At 41.1% G+C, this 27,923-nt stretch overlaps 2 protein-coding genes across 3 annotated transcripts; both read left to right on the top strand.

Moving 5' to 3' along the window:
- The first annotated feature begins 4,241 nt into the window (after positions 1 to 4,241).
- LOC139915533 (crystallin J1B-like) lies at positions 4,242 to 12,856 on the top strand. Of its 2 annotated transcripts, none has more exons than XM_071904179.2 (10): positions 4,242 to 4,325; positions 4,936 to 5,005; positions 7,175 to 7,354; positions 8,002 to 8,100; positions 9,105 to 9,197; positions 9,319 to 9,475; positions 9,723 to 9,838; positions 10,409 to 10,486; positions 11,392 to 11,531; positions 12,435 to 12,856. In XM_071904179.2, exons 1-10 carry the CDS (start codon positions 4,323 to 4,325, stop codon positions 12,534 to 12,536), a joined length of 1,038 nt encoding a protein of 345 aa, XP_071760280.1. In that variant the 5' UTR covers positions 4,242 to 4,322; the 3' UTR covers positions 12,537 to 12,856. The 2 variants fall into 2 exon arrangements, with proteins under 2 accessions (XP_071760280.1, XP_071760281.1); XM_071904180.1 differs by having other exon boundaries at positions 4,250 to 4,325; positions 4,939 to 5,005.
- Positions 12,857 to 15,911: 3,055 nt separating this feature from the next.
- sh3glb1a (SH3-domain GRB2-like endophilin B1a) lies at positions 15,912 to 27,233 on the top strand. The gene is made up of 9 exons (XM_071904178.2): positions 15,912 to 16,158; positions 16,657 to 16,798; positions 17,813 to 17,941; positions 18,687 to 18,820; positions 20,108 to 20,200; positions 24,345 to 24,434; positions 24,826 to 24,926; positions 25,130 to 25,364; positions 26,771 to 27,233. Exons 1-9 carry the CDS (start codon positions 16,096 to 16,098, stop codon positions 26,876 to 26,878), a joined length of 1,095 nt encoding a protein of 364 aa, XP_071760279.1. The 5' UTR covers positions 15,912 to 16,095; the 3' UTR covers positions 26,879 to 27,233.
- Positions 27,234 to 27,923: the final 690 nt, after the last annotated feature.

The raw sequence follows: 27,923 nt of genomic DNA, 5'->3' as shown, positions 1-27,923 counted from the left end.
CACAATAAGAGGCTTTTGACTGATGCCAGAATAAAGAGAGATCCATGAAGGAAGTTATAGTACATGTGCAAGTCTTGGCATGGACTGACAGAGTGGCATCCCCTCCACCCCTCCCCCCCCCCCCCCTCCCACTGTCCCGCCAGATGATCAAAGCCCCCAAAGCTCAGCAGCTCCTGAACACATGGGCACTGCCACATTGTCCGCAGTCCATCAGTATCCTTCTGCCTCTCTGCCAGGCCGTCATTTATAGAGGTGCACCCCCGCTCATTGTGTCACTTGATCCGGTGACAATGGCTGATCTATTTGCGCAGCTCTTTTCTTCCCTCTGTGAAGGGCACAGTTACCTCCCTGCCAGAGACAGCAAATCACCCTATGGTAATAAGCTCTCATGTTACAGCTGTACCTGTTATGTATTTATGCATATTTATATGTATTTAAGAGTGGAAGTAATATATTACATTTTGTCTTTGTTACCATATTTGTGTAGCTTTTTTGGTGTCTATGTACTTTTTTGAAGTCTGTAATTTTACTTTTTCTCAAGTAGGTTTTGACAATTTAAAGTATTTTATAATTATTTTATACTTATTTTTTTTACTATTAAAGAAGAAGTGAAGTGAAGTATTTTATTTCACTACATTTAAAATTGTGTGAGACTTGGCAATGGTAACTTGCATCAAACATTGCATGCGCAATATTACAGTAACATGCTATTACAGAGCGCAAATAGCTGAAAATAGCTGAAGTTGATGATGCAATATTGCATTGTTTTGTCCTTTTTTTTTTTTTTCAATTTACAGTAAATGACCTCTGTCCGCTTGTCCTTTTCCCATTGCATGTAAACTTTTACAGTAATAAGTTACATTTTACAGTAAATGAGCAAATTTTTATTTTTACTTAAATCATTTTTACACCAGTACTTTTTCTCCTAAGTAAATTTTAAGCAAAGTAACAGTACTTCTACTGGAGTGGGATATTTTGGTACTCATTCATGCACATTCATATTTTCACCATAAATAACCTCAATTTTAATCCCTGAATAACTTCCACACCTACAAGATGACTCACCGTGACCCCAAAGGTAATGTTGAGGGAGACTATAGCAGCTTGCGTTCATTGTTTTCTAACTGGTATTGATTGTCTGAGTAGTGTGACCCTAACCTTAGCACTCTATTTTGCCGGTTTAGGAGACCAGGAGAGAAATCAATGGCCTGGGATACCCAAGAGAAGCCAGGGATAAGTGGAGTCTGGCCAGGCCTTCCAGGGTTTCATCAGAATGGTAACACCAGGGGGGATCAGCTGGGTGACGGTCAGGATGGAGGCAGCGGAGTGGAAAGCATGCATGCAAACAGAGAGAGAGAGAGAGAGAGAGAGAGAGAGAGAGAGAGAGAGAAAGAGAGAAGTATCCAAAACAAATGCAAAGTAATCAGTTTATTAAAAAAGTCTTTGAACGTCATTTGAAATATATAGCACTCTGCCCTACATCATTGCAGTAATATACTTTGAATATATGGTGTTATTGACTCTATTTATATCACTCTGCCTCCAAGCTCTGGCATTGGTGTTGTGCTGGCACTGTGTTGGTATTGTGTTGGCATTGCATTGGTATTTGCTGGCATTGTGTTGGTGTTGTGTTGGCATTGTGTTGGTGTTGTGCATTGCTTTGGTGTTGTGTTGGTATTGTGTTGGCATTGTGTTGGTATTGTGTTGGTGTTGTGCATTGCTTTGGTGTTGTGTTGGTATTGTGTTGGCATTGTGTTGGTATTGTGCTGGCATTGCTTTAATGTTGTGTTGGTATTGTGTTGGTATTGTGTTGGTATTGTGCTGGCATTGCTTTAATGTTATGTTGGTATTGTGCTGGCATTGTGTTGGTATTGTGCTGGCATTGCTTTAAAGACGAGATGAAATGAAAAATGCCTTTTTAACCCTTTTAGATCACATCCCTGGTCATACTGTGCACCTATTTAACAATATATGCCAAAAAAAATACCAAAAATCAATTTCATTGTATTCTTATATCAAAATTCAATCATGTTTTCTTCCTGTAAAACAAAATATGCCGTGTGCTTACGTAAGCATGCCCGTAACTAATTTCAACCAATAATATCATGACATCCACCCATCAATCAATCTTCAACTTTTAGCGCACAGAGCTAAGAGGCTAAGATTCATTAGTTAGCTAGCTAGCAACAGCATGGTACTTCGGTGTGTCTTCGGGTGTTATGACACACCCACTTTTCAACGTTCAAATCAAATTCCTCCCAACGTTATGTCCCACCTGTCTTTCCTGTTTCACTCGGAAATACGTCACGATACGGAAGTTAGATACTCTCGAAATGCCGTTTCATCTCGACTTTAATGTTATGTTGGTATTGTGCTGGCATTGTGTTGGTATTGTGCTGGCATTGTGTTGGTATTGTGCTGGCATTGCTTTAATGTTATGTTGGTATTGTGCTGGCATTGTGTTGGTATTGTGCTGGCATTGCTTTAATGTTATGTTGGCATTGTGCTGGCATTGTGTTGGTATTGTGCTGGCATTGTGTTGGTATTGTGCTGGCATTGCTTTAATGTTATGTTGGCATTGTGCTGGCATTGTGTGGGTATTGTGCTGGCATTGTGTGGGTATTGTGCTGGCATTGTGTTGGTATTGTGCTGGCATTGTGTGGGTATTGTGCTGGCATTGTGTTGGTATTGTGCTGGCATTGTGTGGGTATTGCAATAGCGTTGCTGTGTTGCGTTGGTGTTGAGTTGGTGTTGGTGTTGTGTTGGTGTTGTGTTTGTGTTGTGTTGGTGTTGAGTTGGTGTTGTGTTGGTGTTGTGTTTGTGTTGTGTTGGTGTTGAGTTGGTGTTGGTGTTGTGTTGGTGTTGTGTTTGTGTTGTGTTGGTGTTGAGTTGGTGTTGTGTTGGTGTTGTGTTGGTGTTGGTGTTGTGTTAGTGTTGTGTTGGTGTTGTGTTGTGTTGGTGTTGTGTTTGTGTTGTGTTGGTGTTGAGTTGGTGTTGGTGTTGTGTTGGTGTTGTGTTTGTGTTGTGTTGGTGTTGAGTTGGTGTTGTGTTGGTGTTGTGTTGGTGTTGGTGTTGTGTTAGTGTTGTGTTGGTGTTGTGTTGTGTTGGTGTTGTGTTGGTGTTGTGTTGTGTTGGTGTTGGTGTTGGTGTTGGTGTTGTGCTGTGTTGGTGTTGGTGTTGGTGTTGGTGTTGTGCTGTGTTGGTGTTGTGTTGGTGTTGTGTTTGTGTTGTGTTAGTGTTGGTGTTGCGTTGGTGTTGTGTTTGTGTTGTGTTAGTGTTGTATTGGTGTTGTGTTGGTGTTGATGTTGGTGTTGCGTTGGTTTCATGTTGTGTTGTGTTTGAGTTGTGTTGGTGTTGGTGTTAGTGTTTGTGTTGTGTTGGTGTTGTGTTGTATTTGAAAAATATAGCACTCTGCCCTACATTATTGCAGTAATATACTTTGAATATATGGTGTTATTGACTCTATTTCTATCACTCTGCCTCCAAGCTCTGGCATTAGTGTTGTGTTTGTGTTGTGTTGGTGTTGGTGTTGCGTTGATGTTGCGTTGGTGTTGTGTTGGTGTTGTGTTGGTGTTGGTGTTGGTGTTGCATTGGTGTTGGTGTTGGTGTTGTGTTGGTGTGATGTTGTGTTGTGTTGGTGTTGAGTTGGTGTTGGTGTTTGTGTTGTGTTGGTGTTGTGTTGGTGTTTGTGTTGCATTGGTGTTGAGTTGGTGTTTGTGTTGCGTTGGTGTTGAGTGTTGGTGTTTGTGTTGTGTTGGTGTTGCATTGGTGTTGGTGTTTGTGTTTCATTGGTGTTGAGTTGGTGTTGTGTTGAGTGCACTGAAATAATGAGAAATAAAGTTGATATTGGTATTGATATTGTTTTCTGGTTTTCTGGACTCTGGATGTAAAAAAAACATGTAATGAATGGCAATCCACTATGTCTATGATGTTCATTTTAAAACAGCCCATACATTTCTAGAAGTGACAAACATACTCCAAAAGGCAGATAAGTGTAATCTGCGAAGTACAGTGAAGACTAACTAATTACCCTCCAGAGACACAATGCCTGTCCTGCTTTCTGTCCTCAAACTTCTACTTAGACAGTTCTAATCTCTAAATCTTTCATTACAACATATCTCCAGTCCAGCAGGGTTCATGCCTCCTACTGCCTTGTCACCTCCAGTACTGTAGGAAACTGTTTTTCTTGGGTCATCATTGGAGAATGCTTATCAGTGGGCTGAGCAGATGGTGTGTGTACCCTCCCCATGTCACATAACTGACAGTGTGAGTCAATTTGTTACAACACCAAGTGGAACGTTACAAGGTGAAGAAGGGGCTCTATGGTAAGTATAAACTTCAGCCTGTATGTACTATTGGTATAAAATATAATTCAACATTCCATAATGATGCACAGTATCACTTCAAGGACGTCCAGAGTTAAATTACAAAATCCACACATTAATATTCTAAGCATACAGTATTTTACAAAATATTATGAAATCTTTGTTCACTTTGAGGAAGGCTAAAAGTACTGAAATGCATAAAATTGATTTCCTAATCAATGTAGCACATGTAACATCATCAAACACATGCTGTATTATATAAATAGATATGGTAACTCTTTTTTTTTTAGGCCAAAACAAAATAAATGATAGAAACATGATAGAAATAGGGAAAAAAGTGACTTCTGCCCATAGTTAATGTCACATACACATAAAATCAAACATAAAAGTAAAACTAATTCTGGGAGAGTATTTAAGGTACTGCCAATATGAGACCTTTTCCTATAAAATAACATCGAAGTGGGTGGGATTTTTCTTTCTTTTTCTTTTATATAGAGACATGAATTTCAAGCAACAAGCCTTTTAAAAACATGGATTATGTTGGATGTTGTGATGAAAAGCCTTACATGTTTCAGCCACTAATACTGTTCCTCTGTGTATATAATGAAAGCAGATGGCCTTGAGTGTGGCAGACAGAGCCATTGGGGCCATTATTGGGGCAGCAGTGGCAGATGCAGCAGGTAAGATAAATTGGTGTGTGACACCAGTGCTGGGACTGAGGTGTTCACTGCAGCAGCAGGGCTTTCCACACTACAAGTCACATATCTGCTCCCTTCAGCTCCCATATCCCTCTCATTGCTACATACTGCATATAAACTGATGCTTTTTTATGCTTTTCATAAGGGTTCCACTATTTCATGCTGTATACATATTGATTTTTTTGTTTCATTTTTGTTATGTTTATAACACATTTTGAACAGAACAGAACTTGAACGGACAGAACGGTCATTCCCTTTCAAATCAATGTTCCAGGATGGTCGGAGCGACGTCCATTTTTATGTGTAGGCCTACTGTCGGGCTAGCTTCTGTGTAAACTGACTTATGGCAAGTTGCTGAGGCAAGAGGTTTTACAGCAAAGGCCAAAGGAGCTTCTCTGTCTCCTTGCTGCCATGGATTGCTAATATGCTAATGATGACCAGAAGAGCTAGAGAGAGAAAGTCTTTGATAATGCTACTTTAGCCTTGTCGCTAACGTTAGCTTTCAGTTGAGTTTTGACAGTTTGCTAAGCACTCATGCAACAGACTTATCTGTACACTTCTCAAGCAAGTGTGAGAGACTTTACAGCCTTAATGCCCAGACCTGCGTTGTCACCATAGCAATTAACTCTTAAAATTCCATAATTGCCATTTTATGCTGTACTAGATTACCATGGCAAACAGTGGAAGGACCGTTCTATCCATTCAAGTTCTATAGTTTTGACACTTTGAATTTTGGTCTATTTTTCATCCCTGAGTACTTGTCACTTGTCACACCAGCATTTGCCCTTAAACCTTAAAGAAAGCTTGTTAGCATGCCCCATTGAAACCAATGGCTACATTAGCCACAAGATAGTTTGTTAGCTTGCAGCTAGTGGTACCTGTTGATTTCATGAGGAATGTTAATGACGATAACAGACTGTTTTTCGGTTCATTTAAATGCCTATACAGAAGAAAAAATCTATACCAGGGTTATTAGTTAACTAAAACATAGCAAAACTAGCCAAGGGAAAATCATTTCCTCAAACTGGAATAAAAGCAAAAACCTAAAGTGAGTGACAAATATGAAAACAATCAACAATTTTAGTCTAAAAGGCTCAAATTTACTAAAATAAAATTATAATCAACATGAATTCTTTTAAGGTTCAGTTTTTTAACCTGTCCGACAAGAGGAGCAACATGGATGTATATTTTGGTTTATACTATTTCAATTCAAACATATTGGAGCCAAATAGATAGCCTATATATTTGGTGTTACAATGGAATCTAAAATATATGTACACACATGAAATGTAAACAAATAATTTACAGCTTCAAAATACATGGAACATTAATGTTTAGCTCTTACTATACTTTGAGTAATCATGCGCTATAATGAGTTCAGCCAATAATTTGATAGTGAATAAATATCTTCAAATGAATGACATAAATATTAAATGAAGCCAGAAGTGGAGCAACTGTGGTGCCACATTTAGCACCGTGCTGCGATTCTGGATTGGGTCACGGAGATCTCATGACTATGGATATGAATGTTACGTAACATGAAAAACAGCTTGGTTTCAAACGGTTTTTCATTCTTTTCTAAAGTCTTGCACAGAAACATTATCAGTCTGCACAACATCTGCACATCTGGTGATAGGGTGTAGAGGGGTGGTTCCTTACTTTGACTTTGCACGTAAGATTAGAAAAGCTCCGGTTCTGCAGCAGCAGTACTGATAGAAACTATGATAATTTAGCTTTGATGAAAGTATATATGTTTTTACTGTCATGTGGCATTCCTACACGTCATGATGCATACTAAAGGGAGCAATCGCAAATATTAGTTGCATGTTATTGATTTACATTCTGTTATAATTAAGATTCAGGATTCACTTGCCATATCAGACTTGTCTCAGTGTGCTCAAGCTAAAAGCAAACACCCACGTAATGCACCCAATTCCACAGTCAATTATTGTATTACTGTAAAATAATTGCTTTGGAATCAAGCAGAGGTTCTTTAAATAATTGCTATCTACTATCAACAGACTGTATATAGATCATGTCAACCATGTAAGGGAAAACAAACAGAAATATCGGTCCGATTCAAGGATTCACTCTTTTTTCTCTCTCTCTTTCACGTATGTGTGTGTGTGTGTGTGTTCTCCACCCGTACAGCCCAGCCCATGCATTGGATCTACAACCCAGACAGGCTTAAAGAAGTTCTCGCCGATCTGGAGCCCAGTCCGGAGTTCCGGCCTCAGTCGGCGAATCCTTTCTACCGCCGGACGACGGGGGAGCAGACCTGCTATGGAGACCAGGCGTACGTCTTGTTGGAGTCACTGAGTCAGTGCGGAGGTACTGAACGCTGTAAACCAAAACATGCAGCGACTACCTGTGATATGATGCTTGATAGACCGGCTCAGTGCCTGCAAAAGTGATGATTTAAAGGTGCTACATGTAGTAGTTTTAAAATCTTTAATTTTTTTATCCTAAAGAGGATAAACATGTTGGAAGTGATTTTTCCATCGGCCTTTCACTCCTTCCAACATCTGTCATTGCCAGAAACTCTGAAAGCTTTAGCTCTGTTTTCTCTGGAAGAACAGCGCTCTCTTCCTGTTTTGTGCCGTAAAGCAATCTCACTTTATGCTGTAAAGCAACAAGGCAGATTTCTGGATTCTGATGAAATGCAGCATAGAGGCCAGTGGAGGCTGACAGTCTTCTCGGTAATGGTCTAATTTATTGATGGTTATTATAATAAGGTCTCAGAATGAATGTGGTAATGATTTATCAAAGCACACATAGCACCTTTAAAAATTTCTAGAAGCCCTTCTATTTTTTTTTTTCGTGATGCTATTGAGCATGACTGTATAACGTTGAACAAACAAAACAGAAGTCAGTCATAGAATGAGGAATTAAAAGATATGGAATAGGTCACACACTCTTCAAACTGCAGATAAAGCTGAAATTTAACATGATTTTTTAGATATGTCATGTGTCAACAGATGTCAATGTGGAGGACTTGACCAAGCGCATCTACAAGTTCTTTGGCCCAGGAACTGTGTACGATCTGCCTCTCAATGATCCTTACCGGCAGAAAGGAGGTACAGTAGGCCATCAGCGGTTCCTCTTCCATACAGTTTTATAACTGCTAATCTCACCAAATAACAAGTGAGCACTGTGATATCTGACAGAGCCAATCATTAACTTAACATGGTCAAAAAGGATGTGAGCTCTTCTGTTACTGTCTGATAACACTGTGCATAATGTTTTCTCATCCTGCTCATGGGGAATTCCCTTTCCATATAAAATATTCCATACAGTCACACGTCCCTCTTCCCTGCTGTTGTCCAGCCAGTCCTTTGGATATGTGGTGCTTTGCTGACAGGATACCATACAGTGGTCCTATGAATCACCACTGGGTACCACAGGGTACCACAAACTGGCTAGTGTTGCTGCCAGCCTCTTTATGCCTGTAAGCATTACAAAGTTATCAGCTGTTAGCATTTCACAGTCTGTTGACAATATGTTAAAGTGACATTTTCATTTAAATAAATGCCCAATTTGCTGTAGCACAATAGTGATTCAACCTACCGCCAGATCATGAGAACTTTTCCATTTGCTGCAACAACACCCACTGTCTGGTACAGTAGGTCTTTCCTGGGAAAAATCCTCTGGAACAAGTGATGCGTTATACAGTACGTTTCCGGTTTGTTAGGAATAAACAGAAGAAGAACTGGGTAGTTAGCATGAGCAGTGATCAGTGAACAGACAGAGAAAAGAGAAACTCAAACTGCATCAACAGAAAATCCAAGGAAAAAGACATCACAGTACTGGACACTGGTTTACAGATGATCTCTGGGAAGTGCAGTGAAAAAACACCAGATTACCACTTTAAATTTGGTTGACTCGCAATTACAAAATATGTGATTTGGATGGGCATCTATGAGCATGGGAGGGCTGTATTCCCCACTGGCCTGTTTTGCCATTTAGCCCCACTTCTCGGTTTGTATCTACACAATACATGTGTCTTGATAAGAAGTCAAATCAGGGGCTAACCACATCACTTTACATACTACCTAAAATTGCCGTTCTTTTAATTTATTAGGTCCCAAAGCTGTCCTCCCCATTGACGGCCCATGGAGGAATGGGAGCCTGAAAGCGTTCATGAGAAATGTGGACGCCGGCAACGCAGAAACTGGTAGAGCTGACACATACAGCACACACACACACACACCGTACAAATACAACTAAAGCATATGTTCACGAAGACCTTCCAAAGTTGATGTCTCTAGGATTATTGTACTGTGTGTGTGTTTGAGGCTGTGCTGTGGACTGTCAGATGGACGGTGTCACTAAACTGGCTCCAGTAGTGGCCATGTACGCTGGACGAGCCGAGATGCTGGACAAAGTGGAGGAAGCCTTACGGGTCACCCAGAACAATGACATGTGTGTGGCTGGGACACTGGCTGCAGCAAGGTAAGACTGAGGGATGAGAAGAATATGGGAGCACGTACTTTTCAAAACACAGTGACAAAGTTCATGTTGAATTGAGTGCTGCAAAATAAGAGGAACAAGATAAAAATATCAATCAGCTATGATACGGGGAAGTGTCGCACCGCTTACTACATTAACGCCCATGGCTTGTTAAGGAGGAAAATGCAAAATACAAAAACCACATTAGACTCCAAACAAATCATCAACATTACTGTATGTCTGACTTCAGGTTTATCGAGCATTTCATTCTGAATGGTCCTGATCCCAATGCTGTGGATGCAGTGCTGGCCCAGCTGAATGACCCAAAGAGGCAGAACCCTCAGGAGCTGGACAAGGCTGTCATTGGTAAGGCTTCACTTGACTGTGTGTGATTAAAGGTGCTATGTGTATCATTTTAACATCAATAAATCACATTCATTTTGAGACATAAGTATGATTACTGTAAACACACAAGACCATCACCGAGAAGATTGGCAGCCTCTACCAGCCTCTACACTGCATTTTACATTGTGTGCCATTTGGCGGGAAATCTGCCAGATTGCTTTATGGCACAAAACAGGAATCGTTTTAACTGCATAGTTTCAACTTCATGTTAGCTTACCTGGTCTGAATGCATATTGGCTGTTATCAAGGGCTGTTATTGGCTCTTTTCCTTCTGGCTCTTCAAAACAAACAGGAACAAGTAGCAACAGGGTTTATGGGAAATGTGGTCTGGATTTTGGGAAACACAAAATGCTACATGCAGCGTCATTAACCCTCTATCAAAAAGAAATCCATGGCATTCCCCTTTCAAAATCAAAATGTTACACATTACAACAAAGATGTAAAAGACTTAATGTGTGTTATCACTGTAGGCAACCACTGTTTCAACATTAAACACTGCATTCTAAATCTCTTCCCGTGTCTCTGCTGAAGCGCACATCCACCAGGTGAAGGACAACCTAGCCAAGACTTCCCAACAGCTCATACCTGCTGTGTTCACAAACACATGAGGTAGGTCGCAGCGGGATCCAGGTCTGTTGACTTGGCATGGCTCGCACAGCCTTCCTGTCAGTGTATCCGTTAGAAGGTACTCTCGCCTTTGATCTCCCGACTAATGGCCTCCCCTTCTCCTCCCTTTTTATTTCCCCGCCGTCCCGCTGAGTTGAGTGTCCCAGCTTTTACAAGGGTGAAAGCGCACTTAATGTACATGTGAAGAGTTCTGTTCCGAAATGCGAGATCCTTCATTTGCAGGGACACCTACTCGTACAAAATTTTTGATATCATAAAAGTAACAAATTATGGTGCTTTTTAAAGGACGGTGGGTAACTTAAGTCATTTTCTGACAAAATGAGAACACTTCTTCTATATATTGTATAGATATAGTATAGATATTGAACGGTGAACTGCATTTGCTTTTGCAAAATGGATGAATTGCATTTGGGAAAAAGCTATTATAAAAAGTAAAACTGTGATCACTAGTAGGGTTGGACTGATATATCAATTTGGGGATGATATTGGCCTTTTATTAAAAATCAGATACTGGCCAGTCAGGGTCGTCCACCTCCGAAATATATATAATCAAGTTTGATTGATTATATATTTATTGTAGAATTGATCAATACTACACTGGTTGTCTATGGGAAGACCTTAACCTGAATTGATTCTAATGGAATATTTTGATCCAATTCTGGGGTAAACACTGAATACTTGGACATATTTGGAATTTTTAGGCATGAAAAATGTCAAATGTAAAGATATTGAATCTTGGTACCAAATGTCAGTGTTGGTATCAGTATCGGCCTTCAACCACCCATATTGGTCAACCCCTAATCAGTTGTATGATAAGAATCATTGTCCTTTATGACTAATGTCATGACTCAGTCTGCTGTTCTCATGCTGAATGTGTGTCTGTGCAGCCTTGCCCGGTGCGTTCCAGGGAGCGCTTCATGGCGTCCTGACGCTGAGCCAGTTGGACGAGGCGGTCAGGGACACCATGCGCTGCGGGGGATGCACCTCCAGCCGAGCCTCCTTCATAGGAGCCTGTTTTGGGGCACAGGTACTGTAGTGCTGGAGTGAGGTGGTCAGACATATGAGACAGCCATAATATGTCACTGATGTTTTTTGAAGGAGCTCAGTTGGACTAGGAGAGAGGTTTACATTCCAGACTGACAATTCTGTTTTTGAAGTGGCAAAAAAAAAAAGCAAAGGGGTACGTTTTACATAAAACAACTAGGCTACAAAAAGAGATATATCTGAAAAATATTGATAACGTAGATTTGTTTCCAAATTTAAGTTACTGTGACACTGTGAAACTGTCTTGTCTTTAGCCCTAGTCTCTACTCCAAAACACTCTGAGTTGTAGCTAGCTAACTAGCCAACAGGCTAATTTAGCAAAGCTGTTAATGTTAACATGTAACTACTAGCCACTAGCCACTAGCCATGTAGCATAGTTGTGCAAATCAGATGTGTTAATAACAAGATATTAATAGTTAGCTGACCAGATACTTGGTTAGCTAGCTAACAAGCTGACATCAAAATCGTTCAGTGACGACATGCAGTTCCCAGTCAAAACAGCACAGAATTAACCATGTCTAATCCATTCTTTTGAAACTAACCGAGTAGAAAATTTTGAAATACAAGCCACTTGTTACCAAGAGCTGAAGACCTCCAATATGGTCGCCAGAGGGTGTGTTACATTACCTGAAAGCCCTCTATATTTGACAGACATTTTTAGAAATGGAAAGTTCATCTTTCAAACACCACTCATCTGCGACTCAAATTGTCTACTGATTTAACAGTTTGATCGAGCCCAGTTTACTGTATCAGAGAGTCGGCAGTACTGTAAAACCAGTTTTATCGCTTCACACAACCATCGTCTAGTGTTGAGCCCTTTTTGGTGAGATGCTGAAAGCTTTGTGCTCGTTGGACGCTCTCAGCTGTCATCTTGATGTCTTTTCAGACCGGCCTGCAGGGAATCCCGGAGTCTTGGAGGAACAGGACGCTCAGATATCCTCTGCTGCTGGAGCTAGCCAAAAAAGTGGTCACAAGTCAGCAAGCCTAGTTCAGCTTGATTTTACGTACATCAAAATCATGTTTTATCACCCATCAAGTATTTATGAAATGCTTTGACCGTATGTTCCTTGAAGCATTTGCCTTAAAAACCTCTTTTTGAAAGGCTTTCTCAAGTTACAGATGTCCTTTGGCACGACAATCCATGACAGTCGCATTCTAAAGTCGTAGCACAGAATGAAACTCGAGTCTCCTTGCTGTGTCGAAGCTGCATCCTGTAACACAGTGAATGTCTGTGTGAAGTATATCTTATGGATGGATGAGGAAAAAGAAATATCAACAGTGGTAAATAAAGAACCTTAACATCCCCAACACGTCTTTGTATTATTACCTGGTCCCATGCCATTACCTTTTCATAGTTCTTAGCTACAATATGGACAGTTTTCAGAATCTGAGGAAACTTGCTGTGAGAAGAGAAAGTCATTTTGTTCGGCAGGTTCCGGTCCTCGCACTCCCCGGAGCGCACTCTTGTTGTTGCGAAGCGAAAGAGCAGATACACAGAGATTTACTATTGGAACAACCAAAGAGACTGCAAACCTACAGTATTCCTCCCTCAGAGGAGCTGTTCTGCCTTTTCCCAAAACTGCTGACTGCCATATTCACATGTTCAGAGCGGCCGCCCCAACAGTTCTGAACGTTATCCAAAGCATAAAGCGAAGCCAAAGTCTTAATATCTTTGACATAGAGTGGTTGTGGAAAAGGCAAGTGTGTAGGCTACCGTGTCTATCTCGTAGCTGTTTTTCTCAGCCTGTACTAAAGACTCATTTGACATTTAAATATGTAAAATAAACTACAAAATTTTGTTTCAGATCAGTATTAACATGTAAACTGGTATTACAGTTAGAGTTTGTTAGAGTTTCAATTCATTTGTCTGGGCCAAAACTCTCAACACAAACGCAGCACAGGAAAAAAAACTGTAACCTTTGAGGCATCATTTAGCTGAGTGGAAAGATTGCGCCTGCCTGTGTGTCGGTAGCCTACCGAGGGGAAGTCATTTGGTTTCCCTCTCTCTCTCCCTGACTTCCTCCCACGCAGCAGGTAGCAGGCTGTATCTGGCATAATCGCATCCAGACCTCAAAGGTGTTTTGTTTTCCAAAATCGGCCCGGTCCACTTCTTCAAGGCTCCACTTCAAAAGAGGAGAGGATTGCACAAAAGAGTCAGTATTATGTCAATGTCGATATTGATTTTGTCAGGCAAAAAGCCTTGAGATTAGATCTAATCACACAAGCGTCTAAGTAAATATCAAAATATCCAGTGCATGCTGCTTATTTATCTAGTAAATTTTCTGCTTGAATTTTCCACAGCTGATAACTTGTTTTTGTTGTGTTTGTTTTGTTTGATGGAGTCCAATATGATTTCTTAATTTTGCTGACATTTACAACACACACAATAGATATTTCAAATAAAATGTCTACATGAAAATCAACAGAAAAAAATATCCTATCTATTCTGATTCACTTATGTTGGGATATCATCATTTTCTGTAAAGAAGCTATGCTTGCACCAGAAAAAAAACTATGCTAATTCAAACTTGTACATAGGATATAGTCTGTAGTTTACCTGCCTTTTTAGGGCTGGCATGAATCATAGTAAGTAGTATCAAACTGATGTAAGTTATATGAAGATAGGGTCTTTTGAAGGGGAAAAATCATAAATGAATGCTTCTGAAAATATAGTTTTGTTAATATTGTGTTTGTTTGTTTGATATCCACCTGGAAGCCATACATCACAAGATATGTCAAACCATACTGTCCTATGTAAAGTGGAGATTTGCCATCTTGTGCACATGACCTGAACATGCACCATTGTTTTTTTTATTTGTTTAACCAGGAAGTCCCATGGGGAACCAATTTCTCTTTTACAAGGGAGACCTGGAAACCAAACCTGCATTATGGTGGCAGGAAATTGAAAATATTTTAAAGAAGAGAATCTTTACTTGCAGCATACACCGACTTGAAATTCACCTCCACTAGAATAACACACTTTTCTTTATAGATGATGGCCATGACTGCAGCTTATGCAGAACTTCTAAGTGAATAGATGAGATGTGAAATTACCAAGTAGGAAATTTGTTTTTCCGCTATATTTGATAGCATGTGAATGCAGGCTCTATCTATAATACTATGGATTCTTGTGTGAAAAAGATAACATGATCTGAGGGGAAGTTTTCATTAAAACTTTGTAGGTAGACTTTGATTGTGTGGACTATACATGCATGATGTTATGTAGCCTATGCATTTATCCCTGACAGGTAGTCTCATGCAAATTTAAATAAACGTCATTTTCCAAAAAGAATGGGTATACCTGTTGACATCCTGTGGAGGGTAGCTGTATACCTTACATACGTCTAGTCTGCCTAAAATGACAGCAGAAGAAGAAAGTAGAGCCGCAGAGCCACCCCCCTCCCCACACACACGCACACACTAATCTCTGTGCCAAATGCTGCCTTCGCTGTCTCCTCGTAAACACTAACCTCCAAGTTCATAAATCGTAAATACAAATTGTCGGTACATTCAAGTGCTTTTGGTTGGACATAGGAACAAAATGACCCTGCAGCAAAAGTAGTTTTATGGTGGTGTTGGTTGTTGTTTTATTTTAGGAATGAAGTGTTGACTCTTCAATACAGAGACAACAAATAGGCAGAAAAATGAGTGACAGATAAAAGTTAAAGAGTGAAAATAGAAACATACAACAATACAAATTATTTATATAGAATTCCAAACAATAACATAGCAATAATACAGCACTTTTTTTTTATCATCATTGCCACGGCTTTCATGCTCCCCGTCCCCTAAACATCTCGGCAACTCGGGTATTATCGAAAATTTTCTTGGTCCCCTCTATCTGTAATATAATCCCAATGTTTCCGACAGAACTCGAAGGCAACAAAAGATGTTAAAAACAAGGTAGAATTTCGAAACAAGAGAGTAGTTTGGCACTTACTTCCGTCTTCGGTTAAATACCCGGTTAAATATGCAGAACAGAACATACCGCTTCAAATTGACCTAATGAACTGATTCGGTCAAAGATTCGGTCCATTATGTTTCTATTAGCTCAATCCCCGTTTGATTCAGTTGTTCCACCGCAATATTTAGTTTCCTAGTATCGCACATTAAAAGCGAGAGCAACTTTGTTCAGCGGTAGTATCCGTTTCGCACATGCGCGGTGTGACACTGCCAGACAATTGCTGGCCAGTTGGCTGAAACGAACAATAGTCAAACAAAAACTTGTCTTGGTGAGGGGCTATACCTTTTGTTAATTATTATAATTTTTTGTATCAAATACAATTGGAACTCTGTTTTTACTGTCGCATCCAATGCCGCTGTATGTAGATATACGCATGTGCGAGATCTTCTTTTCTATCGCGCACTTGTCTCTACAGGGCGGAGTAGGGGGATTTCCCCCTTGTCATTATACTATCTTTGTCGAGATCAACAGCTGGGTGGAACTCCGACAAAAAGTTGCTTCAATGACATTTTCTCTAGGGATGGCAGTTTGACTCCGAGACTAGCGAGCTGTCTAATTGAGTGTTTATTTTCTACAATATATCATGGATTTCAATGTCAAACGATTAGCAGCAGATGCTGGTACATTTCTAAGCCGTGCGGTACAAGTAAGTTTTACCCTGTTGTTAATGGAAAGTGTTGTTAAATTAGAGTAAGCTAGCTGCTAGCTTAGCCGACCAGTTGGCGTTAGCTAGCTTGCTAAACACTGTGTCTGTTGTTGGCTAAGCAGCCCGTTATCAACTGAGAGTAAACCCACTCTCCCCATGGCTGCAGTTACAATACAGGGTGTTTCAAACAGTACCGGACACCCCAATCTCCTTTGTAGCTAGCTAAAAACTCTTCAACCAGTCAACACATCCCTCAAACAATAAGCAGGCCTCAAAAACCTTCAGTTAGCTATACGTTAATCACTACCGGTAGCCAGATCAGTTTGAGGAATTAAAGTCTATGTTATTTTGTGCAAAGCACATCCGGTCCGACCGACATGGTAACGTTAGTTAGACAGTTTCAACATGGATTATTTGCTTGGCACGTCAGTTTAGTACAATATCGCTAAATTGTCCAGGCAGTGTGTGCAAGATATAATCCCACCATTTCTGGGTCAGTTTACAGAGGAGAAACTTGGCCAGGCTGAGAAGACAGAGTTGGACGCCCATTTGGAGAACCTTTTGGGCAGAGCTGAGTGCACCAAGCAATGGACAGAAAGGATTCTGAAGCAGACAGAAGTCTTACTACAGCCAAACCCAAGTAAGACCACACACTGACCCTTGACTGGGTCTGGACTGACAGACACAATGCTGAAGCACTGGACCCTCTCCAGATCATACACTCGCCATAGCTTATGGAGAGAAAGTCACACCAAACTCCATTCAGACATCTGTCACTTTAATGCTGCTTCGCTTATCAAAAACATGCACGCTTTGTAGAACATGACTTAAGACCTTTAACTAATTATTAATGTCCTCTGGTAAATTCAGCATGCATGTGATCCACCCAGCAGCTCTTCACTTCACTAAAATCTCAAGAATTGCCTCATGCTGCATGCTACCGCCCTCCATGGTTTGTTTTGGTGGAAGAAGATTGTGAAATACCAGGCAAACCAATTCTAAATGTTGAAATTTTGAAATATGTTATATGAATTGAAATATATTTTTTCCTTGGTGTATCGGATGTATGCCACATTGAGGAGTGGCTCTTACTGATTCATAAAAGTTACATAACTTAAAGTTATATTTTACGAGGTGTGCACGTTTGCTGATAAGAAAAGCCACATTAAAATAACAGTGTCTTAGATGGAGTTTGACAATTACCAGTGTCTGTGAAGTCTGTAAGCTCAGCTGTGCATCCTCCTCAGCTCAGCTCACACCATGATGCCACATTGCTTAAACTGCAGCTGTAGCACCACCACAGCATAGGCACAACAAACACAGGCAGACCAACTGCTGGTACCCCAAGGTCTCTGTAACCATGATGTGGTCTGCTCAGTCTGAACAATAATTGAATCATTATTTGCCATACTTTTTTCATATTTAGATGCAACATTCCTCAGACTTTATGCTAATTGTGGTTGTCAATATGTATTTCTGAGCTGTGACAATATGACATATATTTTTATTTATTTATTTATTTTTTTCATAACTAAAGCTTCTTCTTCAGATTCCCAGTGTGAGCTAGGCTGGGCGCTCGGCGTACTGTCCTGAGGTCACCGCCTCAGTACAGTCTTGTGACTTTGTAATTGAGTTTTCCTCTTATAATCTGCAGATGTCCGGCTAGAGGAGTTTCTATACGAGAAGCTGGAGAAAAAAGTCCCCACGCGAATGAACAACCATGAGCTGCTGGGCCAATCCATGATAGAGTCTGGGAATGAGTTTGGTCCTGGGACCGCCTATGGTGAGTGACACAGGAACAGACAGAGAAGTCAACACTTATCTTCAGCTGAATTCTGGACTCTATAACTACTTTTGCTGGTACCTGTGTCCAGTCTTTTCTCTTATAAAAGCTACTTTGGATACTTTGGATTACTTGGATTAATTTGGTTGGTGTAACTCTGAACCCATAAACCACATTAGCTGGTTGACAAAAAAAATCTCCTGCTTCACACACAAACCTTCCATTATAGAACAGAAAGGAAGAAAAAGGTCCTCTGGTAATAATGTGGAGAAAAGAGCCAACAATGATGACTTGCCAAATAGAATAATGGTTTTTTAACATGTTTTTGAAGTGCCATGGATCTCTCTTATTTCTACATCAGACCACCCTTCTGTTATATATTGTCATAGATTTGAAATATCAGTATCTAAAATGATCCAATGCTATCGAAATTCAATATATTGCAATACAAAAATGTGACAATACGCATCGTGGGACAGAAAAATCGATTGTGATATTAGCTCCATTTTATTCTGCTGAAGTAATCACAAATGAGACGGATTGACCATCACAATTTCAGAAGCTCTCCATCCAAATTATATTATATGCGCTTTGTAATGACATTTTAAAAATTGTTTACATTCTAGATTGAAGTACATAGGCCCGAGGTGAGTTCTGCCAATGAGACTCTGTTGCCATGTTCTGCAGTCTCCAGTCACGTGTTGTATTGGAAGTGAAGTGTTGTGTCTGATGCTCACCTCTGCAGGAAACGCTCTGATAAAATGTGGAGAGACGGAGAAGCAGATTGGCGGGGCAGAGCGGGAATTCATCCAGAGCTCGGCCATCAACTTCCTGACACCTTTCAGGAACTTTCTAGAAGGCGACTTCAAAACCATCCTGGTGAGTTGGATCGCTGGCTTTCAATCAAAAAATAGTGTCGCTTTTCACTGGACTTTGACCATTTATCTGGAACCAATTGACAAAACTACTTTGGCTATAGGCTAATATAGCCTAGTACAGCCATCATCACCATACATCATATTGAACACTGTCAAAAATCCTCTGTTCAGTCAAGAAATGAAAAAGCATCTAATTTTAAATTGTCAAATGTGTAGAGACCCTTTGTATGTCATCAAGAGAAAGTGTGTTTGATGAAAAAGGATGTCAAGCTCATTTGTGCAAGCAGAGGAAATGCCTTTCAAGTTTGTGTTGTGTCCCACAGTTTTGGGGTTTACATCAATGCCACAGACACCAAACCTTCCTAGCAGGATCAAAAATTAAAGGGGCCCTTGTTCAGAAAACACCTTTGAAGTTACAGTGAAGGGACAAAAACTGCCACCGATAATTAGGAGTATTCGTTTTTGCATTTCACCCTGTTCACATCTTTTCTGTTGCGTTGTCAAATACTCGCATGTGAATGCGACTAGTGTCCCCTGTGGGCCACCGTAAGGGATTTGTGGGAGCCAATGACCAGAGGATTCTTTGTAGTGCATTGTGGGTGAGAATAATGGGGCGGTTTTTGATCAGAAAACTACAGCCCGAAGCAGTAGAAAATGTCGACCCCACACAAACCACTGCATCAGCAAAAACTAGAACAACCAATATGGTAAAAAACTCAACAATGGAGGGGCGGAAGATGGACTGGTTGGGGACAGAGAGGGGAAAAACAAATCTTAGTGCAGCAAAAGTAGTGTTTATGTATCAGTATGGAATGAACAGAGCCTTATATTTCCAAGCTCACAAATTGAGCTTTTTTTTGTCAGATGATTGGTCATGTTTCTTTTGTGAAGCTTAATTCGCTCAACAGAGAAAATTGGGATGTTATTTGTGGTATTATGCTGCTGTTGCTTTGCTATTGTTCCTTTTGAAAGTCAGATGGTTACACTGAAATTGCATAATTCTACTGAAGCATGTGAAGCATGAAGTTTGACGCTAATGTAATTTGCCCACATAAGACTATTAATCAAATGCTTCCAAATATCCTGTACAGTGAATGCGCGGTTCCAGTATGAATCCCTACTTTGTTATTCGCTCTTCATGCCCCTGTTAACTGAGTCACAACAGAGAATACAAACCACGGTCCAGAGAGGCTCCATCCGCAAGAAAGCAGTGACAAAATATGCAGCTTGGATGTGAGGAGTCAGATGCATTTTTTGAGGTTTTTATTGTCCTGTGTTTTGTGTCCAGAAAGAACGGAAGCTACTGCAGGTCAAGCGCTTGGATCTGGATGCGGCCAAAACCAGGCTAAAGAAAGCCAGGATGGCTGACGCTAGAGCTGTGGTGAGGACACACACACACACACACACACACACACACACACACACACACACACACACACACACACACACTCACACCGTGTCAAAGCAGCATTGTCATTTCTTTTATATCTGGATGCCTTTCAGTTATATTAACGCCGATTACGAGCAGCATTAGTAAATTCTCCTTTCTGCAAAATTATCAGCCACTTCCCTTTCAGAGGAGCAAAAGCTATCTGGGCGTTTCCCTCTTGTCTTTAAGTCGGAAGTCACACAAGTCACAACTGACGCACACCGAGTTACACAACACCCAGCCTATGGGAAGTTAAGACTTCCCCTTTTCTGTCCAGCTGATGTTCTTGCTCTGCTGTGCCCTTTTTCTTCTTCCCGCATCTTGATTTATTTTCTCTCCTCCTCTCATGTCTTTGTCCTACATAGCGCTCCTTCAGATTTGAGCCTTTGTTTGCCTTGCCAAATTTAGCACCAAGCGATCCCCGCTATACTCCAAGCTTAATGTTTCAGGGAGAGGCATTTTATCCACAACGCCATCTATCATCAGATTACTGTGTCACGTGGTCCGCCAAGCGTCGCTAAATTGACCCAATGGAGCTTGGCAATTAATGTCAGTGTTGAAAACCATCACAGCTTAGGTGGAACTTGAATACAAAGTAGGGTAGGTGGGTCCCTGGGGGATTTGCAGGTATGTTCACTCAAATTCCCAGTAGATCAGAAAACTGTTGGGGGAATACCGTGATGAACTTCCTCCAAGGCCTCAGTTCTTGGCCAAGTCTCTTTAGTTCTATCTATCAACTGGTATCTCATGGACCCAAAGGTGCTCTTGTCCTTGAACATAAAAAAAACAACTAAAAATACAAGTAGGGCTCAGGCAAATCATTGTTAGTAGGGTGACATGTGATTTGTAGTATTTGTAGCTTCCTGGAAATACCCAGCAATCTGAATTTTCTGGTCTGGGACATTCCTTGCAGTCACACTTGGGACAGAAACAACATACTCTTTCTAATCATCTGAATGAATTGGAAAGGATAGATATCTTTGTGGAAATTCTAAATGCGTACCTACTAGAGATTGATAAGGGACTTAAAGTCAGTCATCTTGTGGTCCACTTTCTGGTCATGCATGCTTCTTAGACTCTCTTAGAATGTCTCAATTCATATGATCTAGACTCAAGGCCATAAAAGGTTGTGAATACAGTTAAAGCATTTTGAGTATTCAGTTTCTATTCAGTTTCTGAAGTCTTGAAAGTGTTGTGGTATCTTGTTTTTCTGGTGAGAAATCAGGACAGTCATACAAACTTACAGCATATTTCCATGGGTCCAGTTTTCATGTACATGTTTATTACAGTTGCAAAATTTCAACTGCCATTTAAAATGTCTTAAAAGTCTGAATTTGATGAAACTCGCAGATACCCTGTCAGAACCCCTAGTTGAGAAACACTGCTCACCAGCTGACAGTGTCCTGGTCCTAAGATTATATCCTCAATAATCATGGTATTTACCAACACAGTTAGCTAGTTTAATTGAGTTGGCTAGTTTAAGACAACTCTTGAAAGTAGCCCACCTGCATCAGAAATTGAGTATGAGTGATGGGCCTTCTCTATTCAAAAATGGAATTATGCAACTACTCAACTAAACTGCTGTTATTCTTCTACAACTTTCACAGTGTTATATTAGAGGCAGGGGTGGAAGTTTAGAAATTGGGCACTAACCCAACAAAGCTATTTGGCTGCAATCTTAAGAACGTCTACATTGAAATTCTGGCTTTCGAGGACGGGACTAGTGCAGACAGGAACATGGTCCCGACTCCCGTGAGCTCAAATTTCCTTCCTCCCCTTCAAAAACTATAGTACAGTTCTCCTTGGCCTATTCAGAACTGTTGAATCGGCCAAGTTGTTCCTGCACGTTTTGTCCCTATACAATTTAAAGTTTTATATAGCATTGTTAAATGGCAGGGCCAACTAGTGGTTATTGAAAATCCTAGTCTGTTTAATCTCCACAAACAGCCATGTGTCCTGTCAGTGTCCCTGAGGAAAAAACCACCCTAAAACACTTTCACGCTGTTAAAAAACAATCATTGGCAACATCATACAGGGAGAAATCCATCGTAGCAGAGGAACAGATACTGATTTTCCACCAACCATAGCCTCAATAGACCAGAATGCAATGCAGTCACAAGACGTGTTGTGTTTTGAGTGACTCTCACTTTTATCGACTGGTGACTCTAAGCTCTCTTGCCGTTAGTATCACTGTCTCTATACTTATGCTCTCTCCACTTGCACGTAAAACCCAACTGAATGCAACACGCCTAGGTGAGTTCTCTGGGGGTTGTTGAGAGGCATTCTGGGAATTGTAGGAAATCACTAATCGAGGCAGGTTGAGGGGAAAGGAAAATGACAACACTTCATCACAAAATAACTCCTGGAATGCACTGAACATCACAGATTGATACATACCAGTGGAAGAGTGTCCGAGGCTGAGTTTTCCTTGAAATCATCATGGAGGAGAGTGTCAGCTAAATGCTGAAAGTGTAAATATTAGTCTCTACAGGCTAATTCTGGCCTCAGCCTCCCTCTAATCTCTTTGTTTTGAAGGCTGATAGTGCATCAGCACCCTTTGCCTTCCTTACAGGAATCGCGTGTTGACCAAACAAAGCAATCGCAACATCGCAAGGCAAATTCCAAACCATACACTGACCCAAACTGTAAGACACATCACTGGCAAGCTCCACGAAAGAGTTTGAGGTTGTTTGGTAGTGAGAAATATCTATATATATTGTTACAGTCCTACATGTTCTACCGAGTATGGTGTTTTTGTCTAAGCATGCACACACACACACACAGTGTAAGGATGTGCTGTGTTGGCTGTGGCTGTGCAGCAGCTGTAGCTCTAACTACTGTGTCACTGTTTTCAAAACGCAAAGCAGCAGATGTGAGCAGAGGAAGTGACAGAGGTGAGTGGAATGTTGGGGCCATCTTTGAACTGAAAACACATGCGCACACACACACACACACACACACACACATAAAACCAGCCTCCTGGTAGTAGTGTCAACAGCTGCCGTCTCTCCCTTCCCCTTTGCCATTCCATTTCTCTCTCTCCTCCATGACGCATACTATCGTACCACATGGAAAACCTCGAACCCTTGTAGGAGAGATTTACAAGAACCAAATCAATGCTCTCCTTTCCTCCACACCTCTCTAATGTAAGCTGTAGAGAGTGCGGGACAGTAAAACCATTGTCCTTGTCAGTCTCAGCTCCGGACCATATGTTTATTGGACTTTTCCTCAGTTAGCAGCTCTCAACAAGCCATTGTTCCAGCGGGCCTCGTATTGAATCCTGTCGCTCAATATGAGGAAAAGGAAAGGTTTCCCTTGTTCCACTTGTGACCGAAACACCATGTTAAGTCGTTGCGTATCCCTTTCCTTTGTGTCCCACCCTAAGGAACCTTCAAGCTCCTCTTGTTAAGTCTGTCATTTATTTTTTGCTCCTACCGACTTCCCTGGCATTGACCCAATATAGATGTTTTTGGACTGAAGCTAATGATAGCCGATTATTAGGCCATCTGTCGAAATGGAATATATTTAAATTTGACCATTTACATGCCAAACAATTTGAAAACATGTAAAATAGTCAGTGTTTCCCCCAGAATTCTATTCTTGTCAGGGTGGAAAAGCCTCTGAAACAGCATTTAGACCATCATGGGACACTAAAACTCTCCATTGGAACACAATGAAACATAGCGATGCATACTTGTGTGGAATTTGATCAAAAAGTCAATTCAGGTTAAGGGCTTCCCATAGATAACCAGTGTAGTATTGATCAATTTTACAATATGTAATCAATCAAACTGCATCATATCCATCATATCAGAGATACCAATATAGCAGTCTAACCCTAATGTGTTGATTCACTCTTGTTTTTTTTTTCAAATTTGCTATACAAATTTGACAAGACATGGTATTTGTAGATGCCATCCTTTACTGCACCCTTATTACTTTCTTTACTGGCACTGCGTTCCGTATGTGGCAAAGAATTTTATTTGCAATGGCTTGAAACTTTTGTTTATTGTCTGTATTGCCATCCATTTCTGTAACTGGGACACACTGTACAGCCAGTTTTGCCAACCGTGTTCTCTCGTGTCGTCGTTCCCAGGCAGAGCAGGAGCTGAGGATGACCCAGAGTGAGTTTGACCGGCAGGCAGAGATCACCCGACTCCTCCTGGAGGGCGTCAGCAGCACCCACGTATGTAACCCAGCTCACCCCAAGTTCACCTCATCATCTGTGTCGGATTTCCTCCACACTCTCTCCTCCACCTTAATTTCCAACTTTGAACAAAGCCAATGAACTAGATTAGTGAAACTTACACGCTTGTCAGAGTGTCTTAGCATGTAATATAATAATTGTAAGTGTCTTCTATGATACAGACAACACCTCCAATATTTTAGCATCACCTTTTACTGAGATGGCAAAGGGTTTGGAGTAGAAAGATGTTACATGTCTTAAGTTAATAGTGTTGCAATTCTTGAAAATGGGATAAGAGATATATCGGACGCTGCTTTTGTGGAGCTTAGGTTTACACATGCAGGGAGTTTAATGAAAACCAATGAAACTTCTCTTCTCTACACATCACCAGGCACACCACCTACGCTGCTTGAACGACTTTGTGGAGGCCCAGACTACATACTACGCACAGTGTTACCAGTACATGGTGGATCTCCAAAAGCAGCTGGGCAGGTATGACACCAGAGCCTTCCCCTCCTTTGTCAACAATAGCTCATATGCAACTATCATTTCAAGCTGGGGTATCATACAAAGTTGGTGGTTTACCCCAGGCTTTAAAAAAAATCATCATGGTTTTCAGATTGAATTGAAACACCTCCAGAACAGTGTGGCAGTCATTGCAACGCGGCTCACTCCTCTCCTCTCCCTCCCCGTAGTTTCCCCTCCTCCTTCTCCAACAACAACCAGTCGTCGGTGTCGGGCGGGGCCAGCATCTCGGTGCCCACCATCCCGGTGTCGGCCTCCCTGCCCAGCCCGTCGGCGGGCCGCGGCGGCTCGGCGGCGTCGGGGGGCTTCAGCGAGCTGCGCAGCTCCAGCGGCAGCCGCAAGGCCCGGGTCCTGTACGACTACGACGCCGCCGGCAGCAGCGAGCTCTCCCTGCTGGCTGACGAGGTGAGTCTGGAACATTTACTATTTGTTACTATTATTTGTTACAGTTTGTTTGTTGTTACTAATTGTTCCACTAAAGTTGTAGAGCTTATTATACTTGACTAAAACTAGCCTTAAGGGGAAAAGAAATGAAAAAAATTGAAATTATAGTGTGTCTAACTTAATTTATTTATTTATATATGTATGTTTATTTATTTATGTAGATTTTACTGTTTTATTTTACTTTTGAACACATTGTATTACCAACACTTTGCTATTTATTTTGTTTGTTTCATTGTTTTCATTTTATTTTATTTTATTTCTGAACACTTTAATTACAGCATTTTAATACCAATATATTGCTCTCTGGCACCGGCAATTGCAGTAGTAAAATATAAACAAAACATAAAACAGTCTTTTTTAAAAAAAGATAATTAACATTTCTGCTAACTACAACACGGAAACTGAGTCTAAAAACTAAACTGAAATTGAAATTTGAAAAACAATTTTAAAATCAGTGCTTATAGATGTAATGGCCTTGGCTACTGTGGGCACAGAATAGTTGTTGGGATTCTGGACATTTTTTGCTTTTTTTTTTTGGGCCTCCAGCCTTCTCTCTATAATGCTCCTGCTCCATGGCTCTGTTGTCCAAGAAAATGCTGAGTCCCTCTGCTTTTCTTGTCTGTCCAGTTGTCTGTCCTGGAAAAGCAATGAACGGTCAACAGCAAGCCTGTGGTTGACTAACAATGAAACATGATTGCGTCATTCGCTCAACTACTGCTGCTGAATGGCTGGTCGCCTCTGATAATACAACAGGCCTTATTGCCATTTCAAACATTTGGCATCTTTGACAAGAGGAAAAATAATCTTTAAATTGAATGACGAAGCTGCTGCATGATAGAGCGCCTGTAATTTAAGCTGTACAGTCAAACAGCTATTTAGCATATCAAATGAATGTGCTGGTAACAGGCCAATAACACACATTGGCGTTGCCATAAATAGACTTCACACAGTGCACCTTTTGCACAGAAACTGCAGCACTTTTTTTTTCTCACTTTTTTTTCTCACCTTGCACTTGTTATTTAGAGTATCTGTGATGAGAACTGAAAAGAAATCTAGATTTTTTTCCGGAGTTCTGCAGTGTGCGGATCCCTCCAGTCCGACTACATTTAATAAACACTGTAGGCAATACAGTGTCGGCTGAAATATCCAATGCCGCAGCGGCGTGCCACGGCTTCTCCTTTTGCAGAACCGAAAGACTGTGAAGCGCGCTGACTTAACACGCAGCGCTGTCGATCAGATCACGCCTACAGGCATCGTGGGCCCTGGCTGGGGTCTCAATCCCACAGTATAGGCACCCATAGGCGCATAAGTTGCATCTACCGTATTCACTCCACTGAATCCCTCATCTATGCTCCCTGTCCCTGCAGGTGATCACGGTCAGCAGCGTCCCAGGCATGGATTCAGACTGGCTGATGGGCGAGCGCGGCAACCAGAAGGGCAAAGTGCCAATCACCTACCTGGAGCTCCTTAACTGAGACCCCTCCAGACGTCCCATGACATACAAGGTCCCCCCCCCCCCCCCCCCTCCACCCCACCCCACCCCACCCTCCTCCACCCCTCTGTAACCTAGCTGTGATTTCATATTTATACCGTGTTGCGGGGACGGGCCTCACTTTCACTTCCATTCAGTCAATTTCAGTGCGACGAGTCCATGTTTTTAGTCCAGAACGGAAGCGTTTTTATTTGTATTAAAAAGGAGAAGGAGTAAGAAAGATGTAGCAGAGACTCAACTCTCCTTATCATTAGAGCTGGAAAGAATAAATTTGAGTGAAGGGAAAGGAAACGGACCCATTCCCTGCTGTGTATGCGACCGCCGTATGTTTCTAAAAACCCCCGCTTCCATGCCTTTTGTGTCTGCTGCCATGCGATCTGCAATACGTGCCAGAACTTCTCCCAAAACTGTATATTTTTTACAGATTTTTTTTTTTTTTCGTTTACAATATATAACTCAGACGGTGACCTAAATGCTTTTGATGTGATTTTATTTTCACTGCTAATAACAGTCCAGTTTTCGCAACCGGCGACATACGAGACGCAGAATTTTGTAACGTTCGCAAAAAAAAAGCACTTCGATACGAGGCAGATGCTGATTATTTTATTAAGTCTTATTTTATGATTGATAATCTTGCGGTGCAGCAGCCTGTAAGGTTACCATCAAAAAATTTTTTTAAATAGCATCCGATGTAATGTGTGCCAACTTTTTTTTTTCACACGGAGCCTTACTGGACAGTGAGTGAATGAGGTCAGAATAAGTCCAAAATTGCATGAAGCACTAATTGATGAAACTCACATGCCAGATATTATCTGAAGTGCCTGTGGGAATATTTCCTACACAGTGAATCCAACGTTAAGCCGGACTAGACTGATGGCCTTACTAAGACTAAATGCCTTTCTTGTAGCGACACCAAAAGTATTCAGACTAACCGCCATTTCAATCTTCTCTTTCTTCGCATTGAACCCTAATATTTCAATTAAAAGTTACTGAGAATTGATGACCGGCATTTCCACACTCTCCATTAT

Source organism: Centroberyx gerrardi, chromosome 22 (genome assembly GCF_048128805.1).
Source record: "Centroberyx gerrardi isolate f3 chromosome 22, fCenGer3.hap1.cur.20231027, whole genome shotgun sequence".
NCBI classification, from domain to species: Eukaryota; Metazoa; Chordata; class Actinopteri; order Beryciformes; family Berycidae; genus Centroberyx; species Centroberyx gerrardi.
This window is presented reverse-complemented; position numbering and strand designations above follow the sequence as displayed.